At 38.7% G+C, this 25942-nt stretch overlaps 1 protein-coding gene across 3 annotated transcripts in view; it reads right to left on the reverse strand.

Moving 5' to 3' along the window:
- The window catches only part of kcnd3 (potassium voltage-gated channel, Shal-related subfamily, member 3), a 124461-nt gene extending 109643 nt beyond the window's left edge, over window positions 1-14818 (reverse strand). Inside the window, exons 1-2 of one of the 3 annotated variants that reach the window (XM_048210028.1) lie at window positions 13518-14818; window positions 11418-12594 (exon numbers count right to left, since the gene is read on the reverse strand). In XM_048210028.1, the coding sequence (XP_048065985.1) occupies window positions 11418-12520 (1103 nt within the window). In that variant the 5' untranslated portion in view covers window positions 12521-12594; window positions 13518-14818. The remainder of the gene's footprint in view (window positions 1-11417; window positions 12595-13517) is intronic. The other 2 variants (XM_048210029.1, XM_048210027.1) reach the window with 2 other exon arrangements.
- Between the last annotated feature and the right edge of the window lie 11124 nt (window positions 14819-25942).

Raw genomic sequence — 25942 nt, forward strand, 5'->3', positions numbered from 1 at the left:
TTTGAATAGAATAGAATATATTGGCACATGACTGACAATCCTAGCTACTTTTTGTTTGTCATCCTTACTCTGTTTTAATTTTTTTTTTGAATATATTTATTTATAAATGTAGTCTTCTTCTTAATTATTATTATTAAAATATGATTATTATCACTTATTTATATTATCACTTATTTATATTATTAACACTTATTAAATAAGTGTTTACCAAATTTGTACTCTAAATAATGGTTAGAAATCATGAGACTAATACAGTTATTTTATTCTATTTTATAGTTTTTACATATACTTTAACTACTCAGTGTTAACTTTATTGAAGAAAAATTATGTGTCTTTATACATTAACTTATATTGCTTCCTTTATATTTGTAACCCTGGACCACAAAACCAGTCATAAGGGACCACAATATTTGGCCAAGATACCACTATTTGAAAATCTGGAATCAGAGGGTGCAAAAAAAAAAAACATCACAATTTTGAGAAAAATCGCCTTCAAAGTTGTCCAAATGAAGTCCTTAGCAATGCATATCCACTCCTCAAAACAAATTTTTGATATATTTATGGTAGGAAATTTGCAAAATATCTTCATGGAACATGATCTTTATTAAATATCCTAATGATTTTTGGCATAAAAGAAAAATCGATAATTTTGACCCATACATTGTATTGTTGGCTATTGCTACAAATATACCTGTGCGACTTATGACTGCTTTTGTGGTCCAGGGTCACATTTTAGGAAGGAGGATTCTCGTATTTTAATTTAAACAACCTGGTTTTAAACATAAACCATAGCTCATGTAAGTCTTCTTTAAAACACTTTTTAAACACTATTTTAAGAGGTGCTATATTCATATTTTATTTACTTTCTATTTTACTTGCATACAGTAAGAAACTGAACCTGCAACCTGCAATAGAGAGAGAGAGCTTTGGCGGCAATGAATGAAGTCTTGAAATGTATTCATTATGCAATCTTTCCATGTCATGAGACTAATCTGTCAGACGTCTGCTCTTAACTACTCCATGTGTTTGAGTGACAAATCACCTTCTGAAACCTTCACAATTCAGTGTGTGGATCAGCTAGACTCAGAGAGACAAAAACCCAGAATTGAAACAATTACAGCTGAAAAGAGCACAGGGGAGAGCAAAATTATACGTTTACAGCACACGCACATAAGCGGTCTCAGGGGAAAATGTGAGTGTCTGTATGAAAGAGGGACAATACTGCAAATATCATATTTAAGATGATCACACAGCTGCGTAACTTTAGCACGGTCATTTGCACACAGCAGCACAAAAAAACACCATCATCATCATTCATTCATTCTTTCTCTATGCAGTTTTAATGAGCTTTTTATGACAATGAACACACAGATTCTCTCCATACAAACATTATTCGTTAATGAATACTCTCATATATGATTTCCAAGAGCCTCGATATATCAGCTTATGGGAATTTCAGCAGGAAACAATGATCATTTGCCATGCTGAGAAGAGGGATGGCAATTTGTACACCTGTCATAAGCACTCTATATACAGCATACAATCAGGGTCGGCGCTACAGGAGGGCATCCAGAGGCATTGCTCCCTCTGCCATACTAGCCAAAATGTCATATTTGACCAAACTATTATATCTTTCTCATGCGTTTTACTCATGAGAAAGATATAATAGCCACAATGTGCAACGACTCTATAAAATGAATACATCAGTAAATTATTTTAGTAATAAGTATTTGCTTTGAGCAATGGCAAATCCTGGCATATATACAAGTGGTGTTCTGAAAAGAGGAGGCAAAGTCCTGACTGTTTTTTTTTTAAATGTATATTTCTCAATATTTTTACATTTATTCCAAAATACTAACTATAAGACCACAGTAACATTTAATATTCCATGTGTATTTTATTTGTGAACAGATGTTCAGGAGTTATTTTTAACTTATTTTCAGATCATCAGTCATCACAGCTCGGTAAACACTGCAGGTGTCATGATGGTCACAGACACGGAGATGTACCTTTATTTTCACCAGATTGCTCACTGAAATCCCTCACAGATCACGTTCACCAGTCATTTCAAGTTTGAATGTGATGTGACATAAAACGACGATATCAAGTGGGTGAGTTGTTTTCTTACTTTTTAATTAGTCTTTCCATAACACCATAATTTTTCATTCAGTCTTGCGGTTTATACTTAATTTGTGAATTAGAACATGCACAAAAATAAGAGGCAGGGTTTTTTTTGTGTGTAAACAGCACAATAGCCAATAGCGCGATGGAGGCACTGCCTCCTCTCAATGATCGTTCCCCAGAAGCGTTCTCTGGGGTGACAAGGGGTGCGCATACACATCTTTCAGATAAATATTCGGGGCAGTTTGACAGGACTGAAAATGAATTGTGACCTAGTGGGTATCTTTCTCTGCAGCAACTCCCTGGGCTTTACTTCACTGCCCCCTCACTTTGGCTGCTATGTCTGTACCATAGAAATAGGATAAGTGCTCATGGAAAAAAAGCCTCTTTACCTGCTAGAAGCCAAAAATGGAATAGAGATGATAAAAGCGGCATATAGTACAGGTCAAGGTTATCACAAAATTGTCCCCTGACAAAAAGGGAATTGAACTTGAAACCTTTATCACTCCCAACCACTGTAACATTTTCACCACTGTATCAGCGAGCAGCCGTGTGACTTCATTGGTAATCCTTTGTATTTAGTTTAATTTAACATTTTTTCTGTATCTTTGATTCTTAATTTCTCATTCCTATTTTTTTTATTAATCTTATTCATATTTCGCCATTGAGACTAAATTTGTAGTTAGAGTTCATGAACAAATAAAATAAAATAATAAAATAGGGAAATAAAATAAATGTATATATTATTTTGTAAAGATTATGATTTTAGGGTTGGAAAAAAATCAGTGGTTTGTTTGTTTTTTGAAACAGTACATTTTTGTCCATATAGTGAAAGTCAGTCAGGGTTTATTTAAACTTCAAAGTTCAGCTTCAAAATGTCTTCTTCCACAGAAGAAAGAAAGTCATACAGTAGGTGTTTGTAATTACAAGAGGGTGAGTTAATGATGGGTTAAACCGTTCCTTTAAGCGCCAACTCTGCATACAATTTACAGCACGGTATATAAAATGTATAGTTTCACAGCTCTGAACTCAGAGTTGATCATCAAAGTAGATAGCATACTCACTTTTTGGAGTGGTATTTTCTGAGGTTTCAAAGGTCAGACATTCTTCTGACTGTCACTCTCCTCCCATGACCTTTCATTAAAGTGGAGAGCTTGACCTAACACCTGTAATCTTTCCCATACCTTCTGTCGACAGCTTTAAACCAGAAGACAAACACAAACAAAGGCATGGCAAATCAGTATAAAACCCTTAGAAATTTAGACATCTATGACCAGTGACCACTGGATCAACTGAAGCCGGCATTGGGTTGAAAGCTTGTTGAAATAACTGTAAGGGTAATGGATTTAATGCTCTTTTTACTGGCTGCAGAGTAACAATACCTTCCTTCATTGATGCTCCCATTATATGTCATCAGATCTGATCGCTAATGGTGGAAGTGTGTGTTTATGGAGGGCTGATGGGATGAAACGGCAGCAATTTGACCATCATAGAAACTCTAAACCTCCCAGAACACAAAGCCCCTTGAATGAAGACAGACAAAAACCCAAACAAACAAGTGATTTTTTTATCCCTCTCTTTACTCATTTGAATTTCGTAAAATTCTCTCTGTGCCATTTGATGAAATGCACCACAACAAAATTGTACCGATAAAGACAGGCTGCTGTTTATTTATTTATTTTAAAGATGGATCTGGGGATATCATCTAGACAGCTCAAGGTTAGAAGTTCACTGTGGGTGGGGGAAAAAAGAGCGAGAGAGATAGACAAAGTGTGAGAGAGAGAGAAAGAAATTATTGAATTGAATACTTAAATTTATACTTTTGTGATTTGCATTAAAGGATTAGTTCTCCCAAAAATGAAACTTCTGTCATTATTCAATCAAACCCATACAAGTTTCTTTCTTCTATAGAACTGAATTAAGAAGAATTGTACAGATTGATTTTTCCCCCCATGCAGTTACAATGAATGGGCACTGGAACTCTGAAGCTTCAACAAGGACACAAAACAGCACAAAAGTAGTCTGTGCGCTCTGTTGGAAGTCTTCTGAAGCCATGCTGTATGATTCATACCATTCTGTTCAGTACCACATCTCATAGAAGTGGTGAGCTGCTTCTTCATTAACCCTAGAATGCATATAGGGGTTCAAACTGACCTGGCATGCTGTGATTTAAAAAAAAATATTTTTTCAATGAAAACATTTATTTTTTCAATAATTAATGAATTCTTCAAAAAACTACTTTCTGACCCTCATCAATGTAATTTCTTGGTCATATGATGGGGAAAAAAGTAATTTTTGTATCACTACCCAAAGAATGCATGAAGGAGGTCAAATTGACCGGCATTCGTTTCCTATTGAATTTTGACTCAACACAGTATTTTGGGATACATTTTTGTCCAATAATATTTATTTTCTTAAAACTCTATGGCTTGCTTAAAAACCTGTTGTGACTTTATTTGCTCTGATCCAATCCTGTGTCTAAATACACATATCTCCCTACTATATAGTAGGTGAAAAGCAGTATGTGAAATGAGTAGTACGTTTGAATTTACAGCATTCATAAAACAGTAGGCAAAAAAAAAGGTATCTCAGATGACCTATTACTTTTTCCATGATTCTGAAGTTCACATCCAATGGACACTTTACTATTCACAGACCATGAAAAAGGGGTCGTGAATGGCAGGGAAATTACACGAGTCACACAGTAGCCCTCATGACAATGCTAACATGGCAGCGGATGTAGTACATTCAGACTGCATTCATACTACACACATTAATGCTTGATGATATTCATACTATACACATGCATACTTTTGTAGTTCTTTATCAAATGTAGAACCTACTCAGACAGTAATTTCAGATGCAGTGGATGAGTAGAGAAAGGTGACAGCGAAGGCACAAACAAAGGAAGAGGTGCAAACTCTGCTCAAAAGTTAAGCTTAGAAAGGTGAAAATATATGTGAAATGTTCTGTCTCTGACTGAAAAGGTAATTTTCACATGCTCTATGAGAAATGTGGGGAGTGAAGGCTCTGACTTGAATGTACTCTACAGTAGATCTAATTAGAATTTAAGAAAAAGTACAACTGAAAATAATAAATTTAAACTTTTGTTATGCACATATACATTTCATATATTAAAACATTTGTTTCTCATCAATTATTTTAGTTATTTCATTAATAGGACCTATTTTTGTTTTGTTTTTTGGAAGAAAACCATTCATTTCACTATGCGCCATTTTAACTCTCTTTATGCATTTGTGTAGGTTTTTTTTTTGGTTCATGCATTTTAGGGTTAACTAAACTGCAGGAAATTGCATGATAAATACATGGATAAATAAAAATACTGATACCTAAAGGACCTGAAGTAATGATTTTATTTAGGTAATGAGTATTTGATTATTAAATTAATATTGTGTTTAAAAAGAACCACTATACTGTACTACCGTTCACAAGTTTTGGAGCCATTTTTCTGAAATAAGTCTATTATGCTCACCTATTTCATCAAAAATACATAAAACAGTAATTGTGAAAGATTATTTCAGTTTAAAATAAAACTGTCATGTTTTCACCTTTAGACACCAAAGGTTGGCTATATATCCATTTCAACACACATTCACCATATCTACTTCATATCTCCATGTACAGCAAAGCAGATCAAGTGCATTAGAAACACAAAAATCTCCTTGGTTCAACTGGAAGTCGATTTTTACCGATTTTTGTACTGTGCTGCTCCTACACAACCCCTGACAGCAAACGTCATGAGAGAAACGGCTATTCTGAACTCAGTGACCCCCCACGCACACACAGACATATGTTGCCTTACCGATCCAAAACGCTTCGGTTTGACACCCTGCAGCTGTGGGTGATTATCATCATTCACCCTTGCTAATGGATTCAACCTCATTCCTCTTTCTGTCCCTTATCCTCTTCTACCTCATCCTTTGTTCCCTTTAATCAATGCTTCTGATCAGTATCGACCATGCATGTTCACCTACCAACAGAGCAATAGAAGCAGAGTTGAAGCCGAGAGACAGTCAGCCTTGTGTTGGGGCCGAATGGCAAGTCTGGATCTATTCAGTGCTTGCAACAGGGGCGTGAATTCTGAGTGTCATGTTAATTAATGCTTGTGGTAACAACTGAAAGCCCTCATTAGCAGGGTGATTTTCTTCATGGCAACATTAGCGTGCAAAATGCATAGGTCTGTAACATAGGGAGCATATCTTAACCAATAAAACTACTACTGCAGGGCTAGAGGCTAATAAGGTACCAATATAGAGAATTATATATAGAGAGAAAGAGAATGAAAATGATATTTCAGGTGTATCTCTCGCAAGCCACTGTGCTGTAAAGCACACTAGAGATGTGTGTTTTTCTTTAAAGGTTATTTAGAATATGCTACTCCACCTAAAGGTCAACACCATCTTATTACAACAAATAAATAAATAAATCAATAAACAAACATCCATTTGCTTCCCATCTCCCTTTGGTAAATCCGCAATCCCTCAGCAGCCTCCTGTTTTACAGCAGAAACACAAGTGTAAAAGCTCAAAGTAATTTCAAAACAGACTCCGCCCTCATACGGTCAAAATCTCTCTCTCTCTAACAGCTTTAAAATGCAGATAAAACCCTGCATGGATCTGGTCTGGTTGTTCCAGTACAGTGTTCAAGGCCAGATTAACAAATGGACCATGATGCAACTAAATCGTCGCTTGGATAATTTATGCAACACAAAATCTGATGTTACGCTGCAGAACACGCAACATAGGGTTCACATTCATTTGGTCTCATTCTCTCATAAGCCAAAGGTTAATCCCATAAGAAAAGAAAAATCACAAAAGAGATAGCATTAATATCTCAGTTGTTTTCTCCTAGATAGCAATAAGATTAGATGGAGAGCAAATGGAGATCTTGCTTTCTGAGAAACTCAAGAGTTTCAGAAGAAAGCTTTTATTTCTTCTAAGGAATTTTAGGGATGCATATCTATACCATATTGGTCATTGGCCAATATTAGATATTTATTTTATTTATTAGTTGGTATCTGCATATTTGATATTTAATTGTGAAGTTAATTTCCCCTATTTTAACATTTACATTAACTTTATGTGAACATTAGATGACAGCAAAGGTAATCTTTAAAAATGTAATAACACTGTTAAAGGCACAATATGTAAGATTTTTGGATTAAAATATATAAAAAAAAAACACTAAAACAGTGTTATATATTTTGTTGACTTGTGTACTTAAATTATCCCAGATGTTTCCCAGAATGTTTAAATCCAGAGAAATACGCCATTTTAACCAGGACACGGACCTATCAGTGACATTGATTTTCGGTTTTATTTTGTAGAAACCATGGAAAAACCAAAGCTTTAATATATTACGTTTTATTAAACAAGGGAACAACTGTTTGGATACATTTATAGACAGAAAACCAATTATTGTTATATAGCTCAACACATTTAGTCAGAGAAAAACACTATTGTCAAATAACATAATCAGATGCAGCTTAATTTTTATGTTTTAAAATTAATTGGATACCATTTATCAACACAAGCCATCCAGCATTTATTAATATGATATTCTAATATCGATCTAGTTTACTGCAGTGTGCAACAAGTGTCTCACAGCAGCCACAGAGCGTACACTCAGAGTAAAGTTATAACATAATTTTCAATACACTCAAATGTATCTAATATGACAAAACAGCATTGCGTTACCCCACATACGCCTGACCGGAAAAAGTGGAAGTGGCGACTTTGGCATAATAAAAGTTCTGCTGCTCTCGAGGTGTGTCGCGTTTGTCTCTCATTAGCAAACGCTCCAGCGGCCTCGTTCAGCTCCCACAGCACTCGGCCCTGCTCTGCTTCATAGTACAGTAACGTTAATAATCTCATTCATGAACATGATTTCTGCCTGAGTCCCGTCCCGATTCTTTTCCACCGGCTGTGAGGTGAAGATGACAACTCCCAAGATTCCACGCTCAATCTCGACGTCATCAAGCTACGCCTCTATCGGCGAAAATTTTAATATTGTGCCTTTAAATGTAATCTTTAGCAAATACCAAAATGAATATCTATGTTCATACTTTAAATGTTGTCATGGCTAAATTCATGTTTATTATTTATTTATTTAGACCAAATTTTATATGAGCATTTTTATATATGCCATTTATGGTTATCAGCCATAACATCTAAATAATCATCCCTCATGCCCTAATCCCTTCAAATTGTTTACCCTCGAAGTGAGAGCTTCGAAGGGATGAAGGGTGTAGGGGTCAAAAAACTCTTTTTTTGGAACGCACTTCAAGGTCATCTTAACGAGACAATCAAGGAGGCGCCTTCGTCTTTTCCCCCTGGTTTACTCTTTGTATTAATACGCATTCATTTACTTTAGTAACATTATAAGCTACTGCCAGTCTTTTACGTTAAATATATTGTGTCTATGTATTTGAAACATTTGAATGGACTGATAAAGGGACCTGTAAAGAATTTTTTGAAGTACAATGTCATTTTGACCATAATAATCTACCAAATCTAACTCGTATAAATATTACAGTAGTATAGAAAAATACTTATATACAAAATCGAACTCCTAACCTCCTGTACCTATTCTGTGACGTCAAACAACTTCTCTGTGCAAAGGAACGTGGGGGCCCGAAGTGTCCATCAGTTGTATGGTAACGAAGGGCCCTTTGAAGTGGCCAGTTTTGAGCACTTCGGTTTGGAACGACCCTTCAATATGGCGGCCATGATTGTTTTCACTCCGAAGTGCGATATGTGCTGTTTGGAACACACCGTTAGTATCAGTGCATCTGTAGAAAGTTTAGGAGAAACATCAAAGACAAACTTGATGTTTACATAAAACATAACTTGAAGTCTCCTAAACTAAGAAAGAGAAACATCCAAAGAATACAACATTCTTTCACTCTCTCTTTCCTTTTGCACTCTTTTGCTTTATTTTCAACTCTTAGCCTGCTGTCTTGCCAAGACAAAACACAGAGCCATGAAATTCAACAGTAGAGCAGCTAAATTAAATGTTACTGATGTAAACAATACAGAGGAGGAGGAAAACACTTCAGACAGATGACAAGGTACAGAAGAACAGTTAACCATTCGCACACAATATATGCTTGATATTTCTGTTTAACTAGTTCTCCTGGCTCACATACTGAGTATCACGCATGTGTTCGTAGGGCAATGGGTCTGTGTTTTACACGGTAACATGATGTGTTAGTCTCACCAGAGAAGCTGAACTGCAGTGCTGCGTTTCACTCTGGCGGAGTGAGGTGGAGACCCCGTTAACATGCACTTCAGTCTGAACGAATCGATGAATAAAAGAAGCACCAGGTGTGTAAAACAAACCACTGCATTGGTCAAGACAAGCACAGATAGGAAGCCTTAGAATCAACAGGTGTGTCGTGATGTGATACAAACCTGAACCTACTGTCACAATCAACTTTGGGACATAAAAATTATCCCTTACACTTGGTTTGAACTGAATGGGAAACACTCCCATACACATGCAGTGAGGTCACATGATGTCAGCAGGGTTGGAAATGTCTTTGTGGTTTACATTGTTCAGCACATGTACCTGAGAACATTAGTCACAGTGACACACACTTCTACCGTGTGTTTTATTGATGAGAAGAGTCTCTCTCGCTCTCATCTCGGGTCAAGTCTCAGATGCGGGTGGAGACTGGATCTCTGGTGCGAATGTAGTAATGAGTAATGAGATCTGGGCTACTCTGAAATCCATGTAAAACTAGACTACAACATTGAGACAACAATAAGGATGATATATAAGGTTATAGTTCAACATAATACCCACAATGACCTGTTAAGAGGTTTGGCCATCCACATATACACAGATTACTCTCAAAGGAAAGCATAAATAAGTAAGTCCAAGTCTAACTCTTTGTAATTCTACCTCAGAATAACCTGAACACCGACACAACCGTATTCATCAAGGACCAAACCATTTGGCAATGTAACATTCATGAGTTACTGTTCACAATAAATTAAGTCCTTAATCTTGTTGTTTTGGGGTCACAGGGCTCTAGGGAAGGTGCTTCAGCCAATGATCCGCCATCTAAACAGGAAGTCAAAGACCGTTTTGACTTCAGCTCTAGTTTCAAAGCCACAGTGACACAACAGCTACATACAGTAGTAGCTGTATCAGCCGATGTATAGCCGATTACTCAAGCTATACACCATATAATCACTCAAACTAATTGCCTAAATTAATCCTACACACCACTGTGTCAAATGTGTCACATGTATCAGTCATGAACACACAAATAAATGGCCTGTGATTTATGAGGAGTAGGGTTGAAATGAATGGGGCTATACAGCTCTGCAGCTGCTGTCTGCTTTTAATGTGTTGGAGAAACGCTGAAGGATGCTCCTCCGCTTGCTTCACACAAGCTTAAATATTAATTGGTGCATAATAGGGATGAATAAAGTCTAGCCTGGGGCAATGAGTTAAATCCAAACCTACCGCTGCTTCGGGCAGGCATGACTGCAGTCAGCAACCATGGTCATTAGGGTTAGATGCTAATAGCAGTTAACTCAGAAAAGAAGGAAAATCCACAAGCTGCAGGGAAACAGATTCTCTTTTGATGAGGTGAAATGTTATATTGTAAACAGTTGTGTTCATTTAAGTTTCTAGTTGGTTTATAAGACCTTGTACATAGGCCTACTTAAAGGGATAGTTCACCCAAAAATGAAATTCTGGTCTCATTTACTAAACCTCATGTTGTTCCAAATCTGTATGATTCACGTTATTCTGTGAAACACAAAAGAAGATATTGTGTAGAACTGTTTTTGTTCATATAATGAAAGTCAGCAGGGTCCCAAAAAAAAAAAAAAAAAAGCATTCAAAATATCTTCTTTTGTGTTACGCACTTGTACAGATTTGGATTTTTATTTTCTTCTGTCAGAAAGATTTTTACCTTTAGGGATACAACAGCTCTTAAAGGGATAGCTTTGAACCTTCTCTACCCATAAATGGTGCATAATAGTACCTTAGAGTAGAGTATGTCCCTTTAAAGTACTACTTTGAATGTTTTAGGGGTAAATAAAGTACAATATTGCAACTTTAAGGGTACCTCCCCAGTGACAAGCTCCTGTACCCCTATAGGTACAATTTCTACATATTTTTTTTCTTATAGCATTAGGTGAACTACCCGTTTAAGACTTACCCTCTGATATGCATTGGGGTGTGGCTTGATGTGTGTTCAGGGTTAAAAAGTGTAAAAATATACAGAGAGAAAGTCATTCCGAGACAATATGACTCACCCCAGCGTTGTCATGGTTACAATGGTGTACCAGAAGGAGGCCGGGATGCTGGTGAACTTGCTGGACGAGGAGCCTTTCTCAGCGTAGAACATGACTGTGGCAAAGATGATGATGGCCATAGTGAGGGAGAAGAGGAGGAAGCCAAGTTCGGACGCGCAGCTCTTCAGCGTGTAGCCAAGGATTCGAAGACCCTGGGAGTGGCGGGAGAATTTAAAGATCCGGAAGACACGGAACACCCGTAGCGTGACGAAGGCTCCGCTCACGTCCTCGTTGTTGGTCATGACGAGCCCAATGTAATACGGTAAGATGGCCACTACATCGATAATGCTCATCACGCTTCTCATGAAGCGGTACCTGCTCGGTGCCGCAAACAGTCGCATCAGATACTCCACCGTGAAGATCATTACGCAAGCCGTGTCCATGCAGAAAAACGCCTCTGTGTAGCGCTCCCCACAAGGGATGTCTCTCTGATTCGGTGTGGAGCCACAAGGAACCGTCTCAACCACATTGGTGATGACGGATATGGCGATGAAGAATCCGGTAACATAGTAGAAAACCAGGGCCATGGTGCTAGTGTGCGGGTTCTCGAAAGCCCTCCACATGGTCTCCCGGAAAGTCATGTTGGGAAGTTTACTGTCTTTGTTGTCCTCAAGGTCATCCATAAGACGCTCCGTGTTCTCCCTCTTGCGGTCCTTGTACTCTTCGTAACAGCAGTCGCTGATGATCTCGGGAATGATTCCAAAGAACGCCAGCTCCTCATCGTAGGCAGTGATGCACTCGTAGCGTGGGTAGTGCAGCTTCCCTGTGCGGTAAAAGTTAAGAATACTTCTGAACGAATCTGGATCTCTGTCAAAGAAATACTCCCTAGTCTCCTCATTGAAGAAGAACTCTTTTTCTGAGCTCCCTAGCAGCGTATCAGGGTAACGGTCTAGCGTGTTCCGCCAGGTTTGGAAGCGTCGGCCGCTGACATTGAGGATAATAAGCTCATCTTGTCGCTTGTTCTTATTGGTTGGTGCGACAGGCATGGGCAGGTTGGCCACGGGCATCCATCCTATGGCCGCCGCCCGAGCGAAGGGGAGCCAGGCTGCCACTCCAGCAGCCATGGGGACTCCGGCTGGGGTCGAGGGGACCAGATCAAACACCTTCACAACCAGCTTGACATTAGATTAGACCCCATCTACATAGAGAGAGACAGGGAGATGAGAAGATAGAAGAGAGTGAGAGGTTGGCAAATGTGGGAGGACAGGAAGTGGAGAGAGTTCCAGTGGGAGAGAGTGAGACAGATGTGAAATGGGAGTGAAAAGACGGCAAGAGCGAACAGGATGCCAGCAGAATTGAGAGGTAAAAGGGAAGCAATCACGTAGAGTACAGTAAAAAGGAGCATGTAAAAAAGGGGAAAATAAACACAAGGAGAGATAGAGAAGACAGTTGCAATGGAAAAGAAGGAAAAAACACAAATGGTAGACTGTATTAGACCTCAGACATTAAGCCTATTAGTTAGAATCACAATTTCTCCACCAAATCAAAGAAAATAGTTGTCCATTTTTTACCAGGCATTATTTATAGGCAATGCTTTGCACAAATGTATTCTTACTATACCAATGCTCTTATATTATAGTTTAAGAAAATTACTAACATGTTTTACCAGATTGCCTTTACAGTGACAGCAAATATATAACGTTATACAGCACATACATCATGACAACTCGTAAAGAAAGCTGATTGCAAAACTATTCATTCTCAGTAAGACAGACTCCAAAGGGTAAGGCACGATTTGTGCTCGAGACACAGAACCCTTCAGCAAATGCAGTTTGAAACAGATGCGAACCTGTTGAGCTTAATGCAAAACAATAAAACGCCACGAAATATCGGTCGCTAAACACTGACAGTGCAGTAGTTCTTACTTTATGAGCATCAAGATTTGCACTGTTAACACTTCAACCGCGGTTATCCACAGCTGCGCCCAAATAAAATTCGTTAAATATGAACAAGACTGATTAATATCATTGATGATAATAATAATAACAACAACAACAACGATAATTAATGGTTCAAAACACAGCAAACTCATTTTCAACAGTTGAGTTTTTTGTTACTTACCCATTAAAAATATTTAAACTTTTCATTCATTCAGCTACATTTATGACATTTTCTCCTGACATCACTTAGAAAGTGTTCGCCGAAATATCCGCACATTAATGAGGAAAAACGCAAAACAAGAACCCAACTGAAAGAATAAAATAATAAATGAATAACCGGCGTGTTTGGAGTCGCAAAAATAATACTTTAGTTTTTATTCGCGTCCCTCTGTCATATCCTGCGCTGCTTTATGATCCATTTGCTCGGACGGACAGAAATGCCGCACCGACAGCTCGCGCGCACGAAGTGACTCCCGCAGGATGCTCGGCTGATGGATAGAGGTGGTAGTCTTTTCCCAACCTCTCTCTCTCACGTTCTCTCTCTCTCTCTCTCTCCTCTACATAGACCAGCACACTCCCTTTCTCCCTCCCCGAGGTCTCTCCGCTGCCAGGTCTCGCGCTCTTCTAGTTTGGCTCTGCGCGCGCGATCGGTGTTCGTGGAGCAGAGAGAGCGCGAGACGCACAGAGGCAGTATATGCTCGCTTTCGCGCCAGTCACACTGTTTGACAGCGGGGTGATTTCACCTTACTTTATAGTGGGCTTATCCTGGTTGCCGCAGCTTTGTTACCTGAACCGATATAGAAATGGGGACAAGGTAATTGATTTGCAAAGTCATTCGCGAACGCAGTAGCCATACGCATTTAAAGATGACTTTCAAAACGTCCTGCACGTCATCTCAGTCTCACATTGATTCGTAATGCTAAATTTAAGTAAGGCTTAAACCAAAAAGTATTCACGCAAATGTAGTAGCCTATCAGAAGTTAAACTATGGCACACCAGGATTAAAAAGTGTTTTGTTTTTTCATAGATCATAAAGTTTATCTGTTTTAATATTTTGTGTGATGCAAGACACTGATGCAACAATTCCTAAAATGCTGTGTGTGTGTGTGTGTGTGTGTGTGTACAGGTCTGGCTATACTTGTGAGGGCCGAATGTCCTCACTTATAGTGAAATATTATGACAACTAGTGAGGACATTTTTCTGGTCCTTCTCACTAGTTAAAAAGGCTTTTAAATTGGCCAAAACATGTTTTTATTTGAATCTAGTGTTCGTTGCACGTTTCTATGATGGGTGGGTTTAGGGGTAGTTTGGGTTAGGCCATAGATTATATCATTAACCTGATATAAAATCAATGGACGTCTATGCAATGTCCTCACTAATATATAGTGAAACAAATGTGTATGTGTGTGTATGTGTGTGTGTGTGTGTGTGTGTGTGTGTAGGTTTGACTATTTGAGTTCAAATTTCTTCTTAAATATAATTAAACCCAATTTAAAAAAGGGGCTTGTAAAAACATTTAACCCTGCCCCCGGTTTCACAGACAAGGCTTGAACTAGTCCTTGACTAAAATGCATGTTTGAGCTGCTTTAACTGAAAGCAACTTGCACTGATATATCTTAAAATATATATGTCACTGTCATTGTTTTGTCTCAAGATGCACACCAATAATGTTTTTTTTCTAAGGTACATTTATAAAAGATACAGGCCTAAACCGATCTTAATCTAAACCCTGTCCGGGCTCTGGTTTCACAGACAAGGCTTAAGCTAGTCCTAGACTAAAATGCATGTTTGAGCTGTTTTACCTAAGCATCTTGCAGGCACGTACAGAGGGGAGGGCTTTGGGGGCTTGAGCCCCTGCCCTTTTTTGAAATTTATCAAAAGTGCCCCTCAGACAAATAGGAATGATAATATTGTGGTCAATAAAACAAAATGCATTTAAATTATAGTTAATATGACAATGTGAACAATAGTAACGAATCGCTCAAAAGCCGGAAAATTCCTGTTTATTTTTTACATATCCATTAGGCTGAGGCGTTGCTATGGGTTGCGTGCGTTTTAATTGGCTGACTAATTACATCACCGTCCACCGTTACGACTGCGGTTACGCCCACTGAGTGGCAGCATTGGTTTTCAGTGTGAATGCCGCGAAAAACACACAAAAAACATCCAAAACGGGAAAGAGCTTTGTGATTGACTGTACAAATAGCTTTGACACAAAACCTGAGGTATATATTCAAAGAGTGCCGAAAGCTACAGAAAAAAGAAGCAAATAGGTTGCTGCAATTCACAGAAACTGGACTCCAGCAGAGAAACATGGATTTGCAGTTATCATTTTCTGTCAAATGTTGGATTTTGAGGTAAAATCATACCGTATATATTGTCAACTTATCAATTAAATATTTACCATCTTATATTCTGCATAATTGGGTGTTTTTAAATAAACAATGACAAAAACAATACAAATTTTAGGGCTGGACAATATGACGATATAACATTGATATAAGTAATCACTCTGATTTAAGCCTACCTATATTGTAACGTTAGTTATAAATATTCACAGGCAGATTTGCTTTATGTATTTCCTCGGCGTCCGGCACAAACATGTCAGGAAACACGACTCCTGGCTGCATGTCAATATCATAGACTGTAAAAAAGGTCAATATCCATGGATTAGGTTTCTTTGACATGTCATAAGGAGCACTTTCGAGCCCAACCTTTAGTGTAATTGTTTGTTTTACTCGAGTTTTCGCAGTTTCCCCTATTAAATTCAGTCATGCAGCAGGTTCTTTTGCCACTCAGTCCAGCTGAGGGAGCGCGTTCCGGCGGGAAAGTGACGTCGATGCAGACCTGCGTCCCAATTCGCATACTATCCGTCCTAAATAGTATTCGAAAAAAAAATTATTTACGAGAAACAAGCGCGCCGCCATCTTTAGAATATTGTCTTTGAACTTCCGTTTTTGCTTTTTGCCCTATTTCGATGGCATTGCTGTTGAAGAATAATTAGCTGGTGAAGTGGATTTACCTGTTGTAGAGTTAGTGAAAGTTATCATGAGCATTGTTATGTTTAAAGCAGATGTCTTAACAAATGTCAGTAGACTAAGGAAGATTTTAAAATGAGCAGTTAATTCATAAATACGTAAGATCACTGTGGAAATACAAACCGGAAGTCAAAAGACAACGAGCGCGGCGCTGAAAAGGGGCGGGGCTACATAGGAAGAAAAAAAAAATTTAAACTCTTTTTTATCAATAATCAAAGCTAGGGTGTCGATTTAATAAAAAATCTATAACATTTTAAAATATTACACATTTCATCAATGCCCGTTTGTCATATGTATAATACACCAATCAATCGTGATATGGCACAAGAAGTTCAAATTTCATTGGACAATGTTAAGTAGAGCGGAAATTTTCCGTTCTAATTCATTAATCGGTAGAAAATGACATGGATAGACGAACTTACATTTGTGGAGCGATTTCTGCGGTTTGTGTCATTTTATCGCATCGCTGACAAAATGGATGTAAACGGACTACAACGCACTGCACCATGCAGCACCAAAAGTCGCATTAATGGTAAGTAGTGTTCAGTTCATTTAGTGTATTTGTATATTGATACACCGTTTACTATGTGATGAAACCAACCTGGTCTCATTGAAAGACGTACCTGTTGGAACGTTTTCGCGAGTCGCCAAAATACGTACCGTAGGCCTACATATCACTGCAGTTTCCAACAGAAATGAACTCTAGAGGCAGTTAAACTGCAAGCGCTTTTAATCGTTTTCATACACAGTTACGATTACTGGGTCAGAATATGGATTAATAAAGACTCGTTTTCACGTCTCCTTGCACAATATTATGTTATGACTTCAAAACGCTTTTTTTAACCATAGTGCACGATTTGTAAACGAATATATTTTGGACTTTGGATCGCTTAAGCAGCTCCATATGTTTCGCTTTTCTGACGTAACAAGTTTGCTCGGTAGCTCAGCTGATATGGAGTTGTACTAGAATGTATTAGAATGATTTCTGAAGGATCATGTGACACTGAAGACTGGAGTAAATGCTAAAAAATGATGCTAAAAAAAATTCAGTTTTGCTAAAAAGAAATAAATTATATTTTGAAGTATATTATAATAGAAAACCATTATTTTAACTGTAAGAATATTTCACAATATTACTGTTTTTTCTGTGTTTTTGATAAAATAAATGCAGGCTTGATGAGACTTCTTGCAAAAACATAAAATGATATATATCATAAAATATCTCAGTGCCATTGTTTTGTCACAAGGTGCACCATTAAAGTTTTCATTCTATGGCAGGTTTATAAAAGCTATGTCCTAATCCTGGCTTAATCTGAGCCTTGTCTGTGAAACCCAGTGCTCAGTAGTATTTGAAAGGCTCATAAATTGGCCACATCATGTTATAGCTACTAAATGTAATGACAGTGTTTATGTTGGTATGGGGTAGGTAGATAGGGTAGTCTGACAGCCAGACCTTTCACTAGAATGCAGAAGATCAGGTCGATAGTTTATCAAGAACCGCCCACTTAGACAGAAAGAGCCATTTGATTGATATGTAAAGCAATCAATCACAGTTTGCTTTGCTTATATTCTGCCTTTTAGGGCAGGGCTATGTGAACTGTATTGTAAAGCAGTAATGGACTACCACGCAAAAAAAAACAAAAACGACAATGATCTCCTCAAACAGAAAACATATGTAGAAAGACGATGTACAATACAGAAAATCCATAATTCAAAGCAGTTCAATAGTTTAATTGCAATTCAGTGCCTCAAACAAAAATCTTTTGAAGATTTGATTTCACTTACTTGGCAATCTTTGGCAAATCCAGTGATTATTTTTCTTGTAACCTGAAAGAGAAGAAAAGAAGAATGCTGTGGGCATTCATGCATGCATAATTATCCTTCTGCTGTCATTTAATAGCAATTCATTTGTGTTTTTGGATCAAAATCTTAACCAGTCCAGCAAATTAATGAGCAAACACAAAGCCATATGCACTGCTGTTCTCCAGGTCCAAAATCAGGCCACTTGAATTTCATTTCTGTTCTCTTCATATTGTGTATATGTGAATTATTTATATCCCTCTTTTTTTTTCTCCTGTAACGTCCTTCAAACGTGGCTCAGTGGATGAATCCTCAGCAGTTATCAGCTTTGGAAATCCTTGATGGATTTAGTGTGCTGGCGTGCCTTGTGATGGAAGCGTGTTGTTGAGTGTGGAGCGGGTTCTGATATGTGTAACCACAGATTCGCTGCTTCAGTAAGCAATATAAAGCCTAATTAACTCTGCTGGGACTCTCAGCTCTCAAAGTGGGCCTGAAGGTTCTGAGAATACCAATAAACTCAGATCAGTGGCGACAGTGTAAAAATGCACCCTAACAGCATACTTTTACAGTTGAGCGAACAACTTTGCTTTTTCTAAAACCACTTACCTACCTTTAACACAAGCAAAGAAATATACAGCTGAACTCCACTAAATTAATTCATGTAATTCAACTCAATGTAGAATTACGTGGGAAGGCCTGTAGTCTAGTGTAACTCTTTTCAGATCAGTGTCATGAAAGAGTTTTGTTTGAAGACTCCCTAAAATATCCTGTCAAAGAGAACAGACTGATCAATAGCATCCAACAATGTGCTTAAATTTACGAGCTTGGGCACGGAAACACGTCCACTGTCTGTGGTTAGAAGGAAACCATTAATCAATTTAACTACAGCCATTTCAGTGATGTGACGGGGAGCAAAACCAGACTGCAGTAATTCACATAATTACAGGCTGTGTAAATGACCGCAGTAATATAATTTAACGTTTTAATGTAAACAGTAAATGCAAGGTTAGGTGATGGGTGCTGTTTGGGTGTGACTGATGTTTTAGCTTTCTCTGAAGATGTATGGTCAGACAGGCTCTTTCTAAGATCTCCAGCAGAAGGTTTTAAAATTGGCACGAAACTGAAGTTGCAATTGTCTTGAAATTGTGATGTATATCCAAGTGAAACAGCTTCTTGACCAAGCCAAAAAAAAAAAAAAAAATGTAGGACGGGACTTGATTTTGTCCATTTGGAATTGATTGGATTGTTGGATGAATTGTGGTCTGCTATTGCTGTGATCTCATGTGAGTGACGGGTTGTGCCGCCATCATGCCAGTAAACGCATCACCAGAGAAGGGAATCATTGCAAGAGGGAGTGGAAGTCATTCTGATTGAAGATTACAAAGGCACATGAATAAAAAAACAAAATGTTTATAATAAATAAATACTGCAATATTCCTTAAAGTGTTAGTTCACCCGTTACTCACCCTAACGTTCATCTTCAGAACAAAATTAAAATATTTTTGATGACATCCGAGAGGTTTTTTATCTACCATAGAAAGCAATGAAATGACTACATTCAAGGTCCAGAGAAGTAGTAAAGACATTGTTAAAATAATCCACGTGACTACAGTGGTTCAACCTTAATTTTATAAAGCGACGAGAATACTTTTTGTGTGAAACAAAACAAAACAAAAATAATGACTTTATTCAACTATTTTCTACGCAGTTGATTCAAGGCAGAGCTTCCGTGTTCTACGTCAGGATGGCAAGTCATTATTGGCCAGCTCCTGCGTCACCATCACACGCGTGCGTCGTGCTGCTCACGTGAACAACGTCGGCCAATACTGAGCCGGCGCTCTTCGGACGTAAACACAGAAGCTCTGGACTGCATTCACTGCGTCAACTGTGTAGGAGACTGACAGGGAAGAGGAAAAATTGTTGAATAAAGTCGTTATTTTTGTTTTGTTTTTGCACACAAAATTATTCTCATCACTTCATAATATTAAGGTTGAACCACTGTAGTCACATTGACTATTTTAACGATGTACTTTTCTGGAACTTGAATGAGGTAATTTCGTTGCTTTCTATGGGAGATTAAAAAAACCTCTCAGATTTAATCAAAAATATCTTAATTTGTGTTCTGAAGACGAAAGAAGGTCTTGTGGGTTTGGAACGACATGAGGGTGAGTAATTAATGACAGAAATTAATTTTTGGGTGAACTAACCCATTGAAAAACAGGAATTGTTCATTTTGATTTCATGGTGACTTTAAGGAAGTAAGGTGAGTAAACATCTCTCAGGTGTCTCCTTTAACCTCGCTGTGAACACACCAGGGGCCTATTTGCAGACAGATTGGTCACTTTTAGTGCTCTGCTGAGAGTGACACATCAGAGCAGTGGAGTGCAGTTCAGTTGTGATTCATGCCGATGTGCATTTAGCTCGGAGTCAGAAATGGATAAATTCTGATTTTTACATCACAGTGGCTAAAGTGAGACACAAATAGTACCCTTAAAAGTGCATGTGTGCATCAGGTTGCTTATATTGTCAAAATGTCTCTACAAAGATAAAAAAATATGAAATCTGCTACAATTTGGCCAGCCAGATGGCTTAATTAAATTTGGTAAATAATGTTTTAATTTTGAAATATATGAGGTTTAGGTATAGGGTTAAAAGGATAAAAAAATATCATTACTTCAGATTAGAACATTAGAAGGCAATGGAAAGTCTGGTAGAAAAACAAATGTGTCTGTGTGTGTTCTTTAAGCAATGAGTGGACCAGATATCCATCAAAATGGTTATATCTGTTCTGAAATGCCATGCCTTTTACAGTATATGCCAACTTTCACAGAAATAGACCTTAATTTTATTTGGAAATTTCCATAAAGGTTGCTGAGTTCAGTTGAATAAAAACATTTCAGTTTTATAACGTATTTCCCTCTCTCAGATCTACGGCACTGTTTCTTAATCTTTTTTTTTTTTTTTGGACTTATGTACCCCCATAGCCCCATCTGTAAGGCTCAAGTAGGCCTTCATCGACAGCAAACCAGAAATATGTTCCTCCTAAGTGATATCATACTGGATATCCTTCAGCATTATTATTAATATTACTAAAGTGGCCATTATTACAATGATTCACTAAAACAGTCGATACTGTGGGTCAAAAACAAGCTCATCAAGTACGTTCCTCTCTGTTAAATAAGACACCTGTGCTTGTTTGTCCAAGTTTTGACTGTTCTTGCATAGAAAAAACTATCAAAACTTTAAAAAACAGCCAACTTTTGCTTATCTATCAGTCCATATATACATATAAACTTACTTGCTTGTATGGACACCATTGGTGGCAATAAAATATATCCGATTCATATAAATTGTCATGTTAGCTTTGACATCGTTGTATCTTTTTTATGCAAGCCTTGTCCCTACATTGCGTAAATCAGAATAACCTATGTGTGACCTCCAGGCTCTAATCCATGTTTCTCCGCAGAAATCTGGGAACATAAACCTTTGATCATATGCAGTTGTATTAATAGGTTTGTATGTGCTGTGCATCTTTCTGATGAGTGAAGTACAGTGATGTTCCCCGCTGTGAGGCTGAATAAATAAGCTGTAGGGAGACTATAGGAGCCGCAGCTGTCGTAAGTCTGTTAAAGGTTACTGTATTCAAGGCCCAAAGGCACTGCGAGAGTGTGTATATTAGTGTGCAATTGAGGGTGTGTGTGTTTTTCTGCATACACGTGTTACTGTACGTCAGCGCAAAAGAGCTTTAATGGCACCCAGGTGCATGTCGTACGCTGCACCCTCTCTTTCTAGACCACACACGTGCATGTATACACATATACGGTGCGTTAACCTCTTGAACAGCATAACAGTATGCTGAGGACCCTTTGCTGGCTGTCTTACTCTATAAGGGGAGAGAGCAGAGGCAGGACTGGCCTTCTGTAAACACACATATCACTCTTGTCATGTGAAATGGAAAATTTTGTACTGTCACACTGGCAATAAGCTGACCCGACATTACCTTGCCTTCATGAGCCTCAAAGCTCCATAAACAGTGCAGCACTGCCAGCACCACACAGACTTCCTCTCCTAAAATATTAGACATGTAAACTACTCACAACTGCTGCTGACCACGCAAGATGAATTCAGCACAGGACCCAAAGTGAAACTTCAGTGCAATTCAGCAAAACCCCGCATGACATAAATCACAAGCTTATGTAGTATCTATGACAACAAACCAGACACTGGGGGGGATTCGCTAATGTTTATTTGCTCACGCTGTCTGTGTTGTTTTAGTACACGATTCACTCAAGGAATTATGCAAATCAGGTAATGGTACAAACAGACCCAAAATATCAGTGTTGAACGCAATTTAGATGCAGCAATTCTTAAAACAATACTTTTTGAACAACATTTTTAAAAATAAAAAATAATCAGCATATGTTTAAATATGTTTAAATACTGTTTGCTTTCTGCACTGAGTTTTGTGAATATGGCAAAAAAAAAAAGCCTAATTTGCATAAAAAGGAGGTGTGTTTGCACAGAAAAGAATTACAGTGACTATTTCAGTGCATTTAGAGCCTGGTTAAATGCTTTGTGAATAAGACAAAAATATCTAATCCTTAAAACAAAATAAATTTACCTAAGAAACAAAAATAAAAAAATGTAAACTTGTTTTCAGAGAATATAACTGTTTCAAAATATCAGTTGTGTCCGGTGATCGCCTGGATCTCACAACGTCAGATTAAATTTTCAGAAAGGTGCTATCTTTATCAATAAACCACAAATTTGAGCTTTAAATCAGCACATTCTCACCTGAAAAACTCTTAAAACTACATATCATGACAACAGTAATATGTTTAAATTATACGGGTTATCTCCTTTACTATTGACGGTTAGTATTGACGGTTAGCAAGTTTACTACTTGCTGGTTAGTGTGAGATGCATTCTGGGATACCTGGCTGTCTCAAGTCTGCACAAGTCACCTCTCGATGCATCCTCGATAAAAGGGGCGGCATCAAGAACACATCCGGGGATTTAAACTGTACTTAGCTAGATGTGAACTTTGAATTGGAACAGTACTTGGACAGCGACTGATGACGTTTCACAAGTCCACAAGAACACAAGTACAGACAAGAACGCATATTGAGAAACGGCTTTAGTGTTTGTCCGGTCTTGTTTGAGTTAGCGTTTGTTATTTGCCTGTTGGATTATTATTCAACTCATACTGCATTCAAACTTTATCCTAATCTTCATATGTCTGTCTGCAACCTTGCTAACAGAAGACCGGACCAAGAAATGGATTATGCAGCAAAATTAGCTGTGAAAAGGGCATTGATGTTTTTTTTCAGTTATACAGAACAATTCTGCCGTCTTGCCGTCACCTGCCCCTACGACTACGAGACCCTTAAATTGCTGTTCTGTATCGGGGCCAACTACCACCACCCTGTAGACCTCCCAGGCACCTCAGGACTTGACTAGAGGCAGGCCATCATCAGGTGTCTGGAGAGTGTCTGTCCCCGATCCAGGACACAGCCAGACCCAGAGCCTAGTCCACTACCACCCTCGACTATGAAGAATTTGCTAGAGAGCCCCGCAGATGGAGAGCAACCATCCGCCTCAATGAGTGAGCCAGAGCACGAAGAGGAAGGGACTGTGCTGACAATCGCCCTGGAGCCAGTGCCCTAGAGTTTGTCTGACCATGGGTGTGAGCCAGAGATGGCAGCAACAGAGGGAATACTGGTAGATCTGGACACAAGACTGGATGATGGATTTGGGCACGGAGGTACTGCCTCCCACCCAGTATTATCTGTCTGTTCTGAATCCTCGCTGTTTCAAGACAGCACTGAGTTTCGGTGACCTGTTGGGAATTAGAATTACTGTCATTGAATCTTGTCAAGCTTACCTCTGTCACCATCACCGCAAAGCTCAGTCAGTCCTCCAACCCCACCTCTGCCGAAAGCCTGCAGCCCTTTGTTTTTCCCGGCAATGCCTTGCTGCGACGTGAAGCCTCAGCTTGTACAACTACTAGCCTCACCCGAGCGAGAGGATCCTGTGGCTCTGCCTCTGATCCATTTGCTCCACCTTGGCCTGTTGACCTGTTGGCTCTGCATTGGCTCATCCCACCTTGTGCTCCATCAGAGACCCTTGATTTACGGCTCCATCATGTTCCCTCATCCCACCGGCTCCCCCTTGGTCCATACTTCCACTACGGACTTGCAAGCCATCTGCTGCACTCAGTCCCTCCACCCCTACGGCTACAGCGGGTTCCTCCTTCCCTCCGGCTCTGCCTCTCTGTCCTCCATCACACCGGCTCCGCCTCAGTCCTCGGGCACTCTGGCTCTGCCTCAGACACTCGCTGCTGTGGCTTTGCCTAGGTCTCCAGCAATGTCACTCTGTACCATTGACTCTCCGTCTGCATCCTGGGATCCATCGGCCATCTCTGTCGGTCGTCACCAGGATGTCGTCAGGCACAGCTACACCTTGGCTCCTCACTCACTCAACTTGGCCGTGTGCTGTCTTCAATGCCATGCTCTGGGTCTGCAGCAACATGCCTTAACCATCAATGCCGCTGGGGTTTCGTCGTCCTCCCTTTACCATCTCCTTGTCCGCCTCCTAAGCCTCCACCTTATTCTTTCCATGCCGTGAGGATGTGTCTTCAGGAAGGGGGTGTTATCATACAAAATATCTGTTTGTTCTTAGTTTTGTTTTCATGGACTTTTAGTTTGTATTCTTTAGTCACATGTGTTCCTTTGTTTGAGTTTCCTGCCACTCATCAGTTGCCATGGACACTAATCCATCATCACAGCTGTTCGTCATTTAGTTAATCACCATGTGTATTTTAGTTCCTCAACTTCACTCCGTGTTTGTCTGGTCTCGTTTGGGTTAGCGTTTGTTATTTGTCTGTTGGATTATTATTAAACTCTGTATTTGAAATTTATCCTAATCTTCATCCATCTGTCTGCAACCTTGCTAACAATATCTTTTATATTATGTTTGTTAAAACAATCTCTCAAATAATCTCTCAAACAAATTTTGTTGGATTGATATTTGAAACAAAAAAACATTGATTTATCAATGGGGTAAAAAGAATAAACTTTGCAAGATATAAGCAAGACTGCAAGATATATTTTCTGAAAACAAGTCAGTTGATCTGGTTTGAAGGATGATTCACTATATTTACTGGTGATTTTTGCTGATGACACGTACAGAAAGTTGATTCCATCATTGGGGTTTGAGGACAGCAAAGTGCTTCATCATTTTGGTTGGTCAAAGTGGGTGGGTCGTGGTTCTAGATGTTGGTGTAGAGCAGTGTGAGAAGGGCTCTTTGTATTGAAAGTATCACTGCTTTCTGGGTGAAGAGGAGCTGCATTCTGCATCATTATAATGTAACTTCACACGTTCATGATGAACTTTACAGGGAATATTCAAATGAAGCTTGCACAGAGCTTTGTCATTGATCGTAAACCAGCCTCCGTTGGCAGAGCCAGAGGAACATAATTGAGTATTAAACATTCACTGACACAAGGAGCGCACGTAAAACATGTTGCAACGAGCAGGTGCTGCTATTGACCCTGGAGAGCATTTACAGCATGTTTAAATGCCCATTAATTCATATGTCATCACTGACCTGCTGCTGTTAATAATCATGACTCACTCATGATGATTTATTTATGGCATCTAAGTAAACAATAAAAAAAAATGCTCTACCGAGCTGGGATACTAATACACATTTGGCAGCACACAGAGAACTTTATAAAACATGATCATTCACAAAGCCCCATTTGGG

This window comes from Megalobrama amblycephala, linkage group LG12, assembly GCF_018812025.1.
Source record: "Megalobrama amblycephala isolate DHTTF-2021 linkage group LG12, ASM1881202v1, whole genome shotgun sequence".
Lineage (NCBI taxonomy): Eukaryota > Metazoa > Chordata > Actinopteri > Cypriniformes > Xenocyprididae > Megalobrama > Megalobrama amblycephala.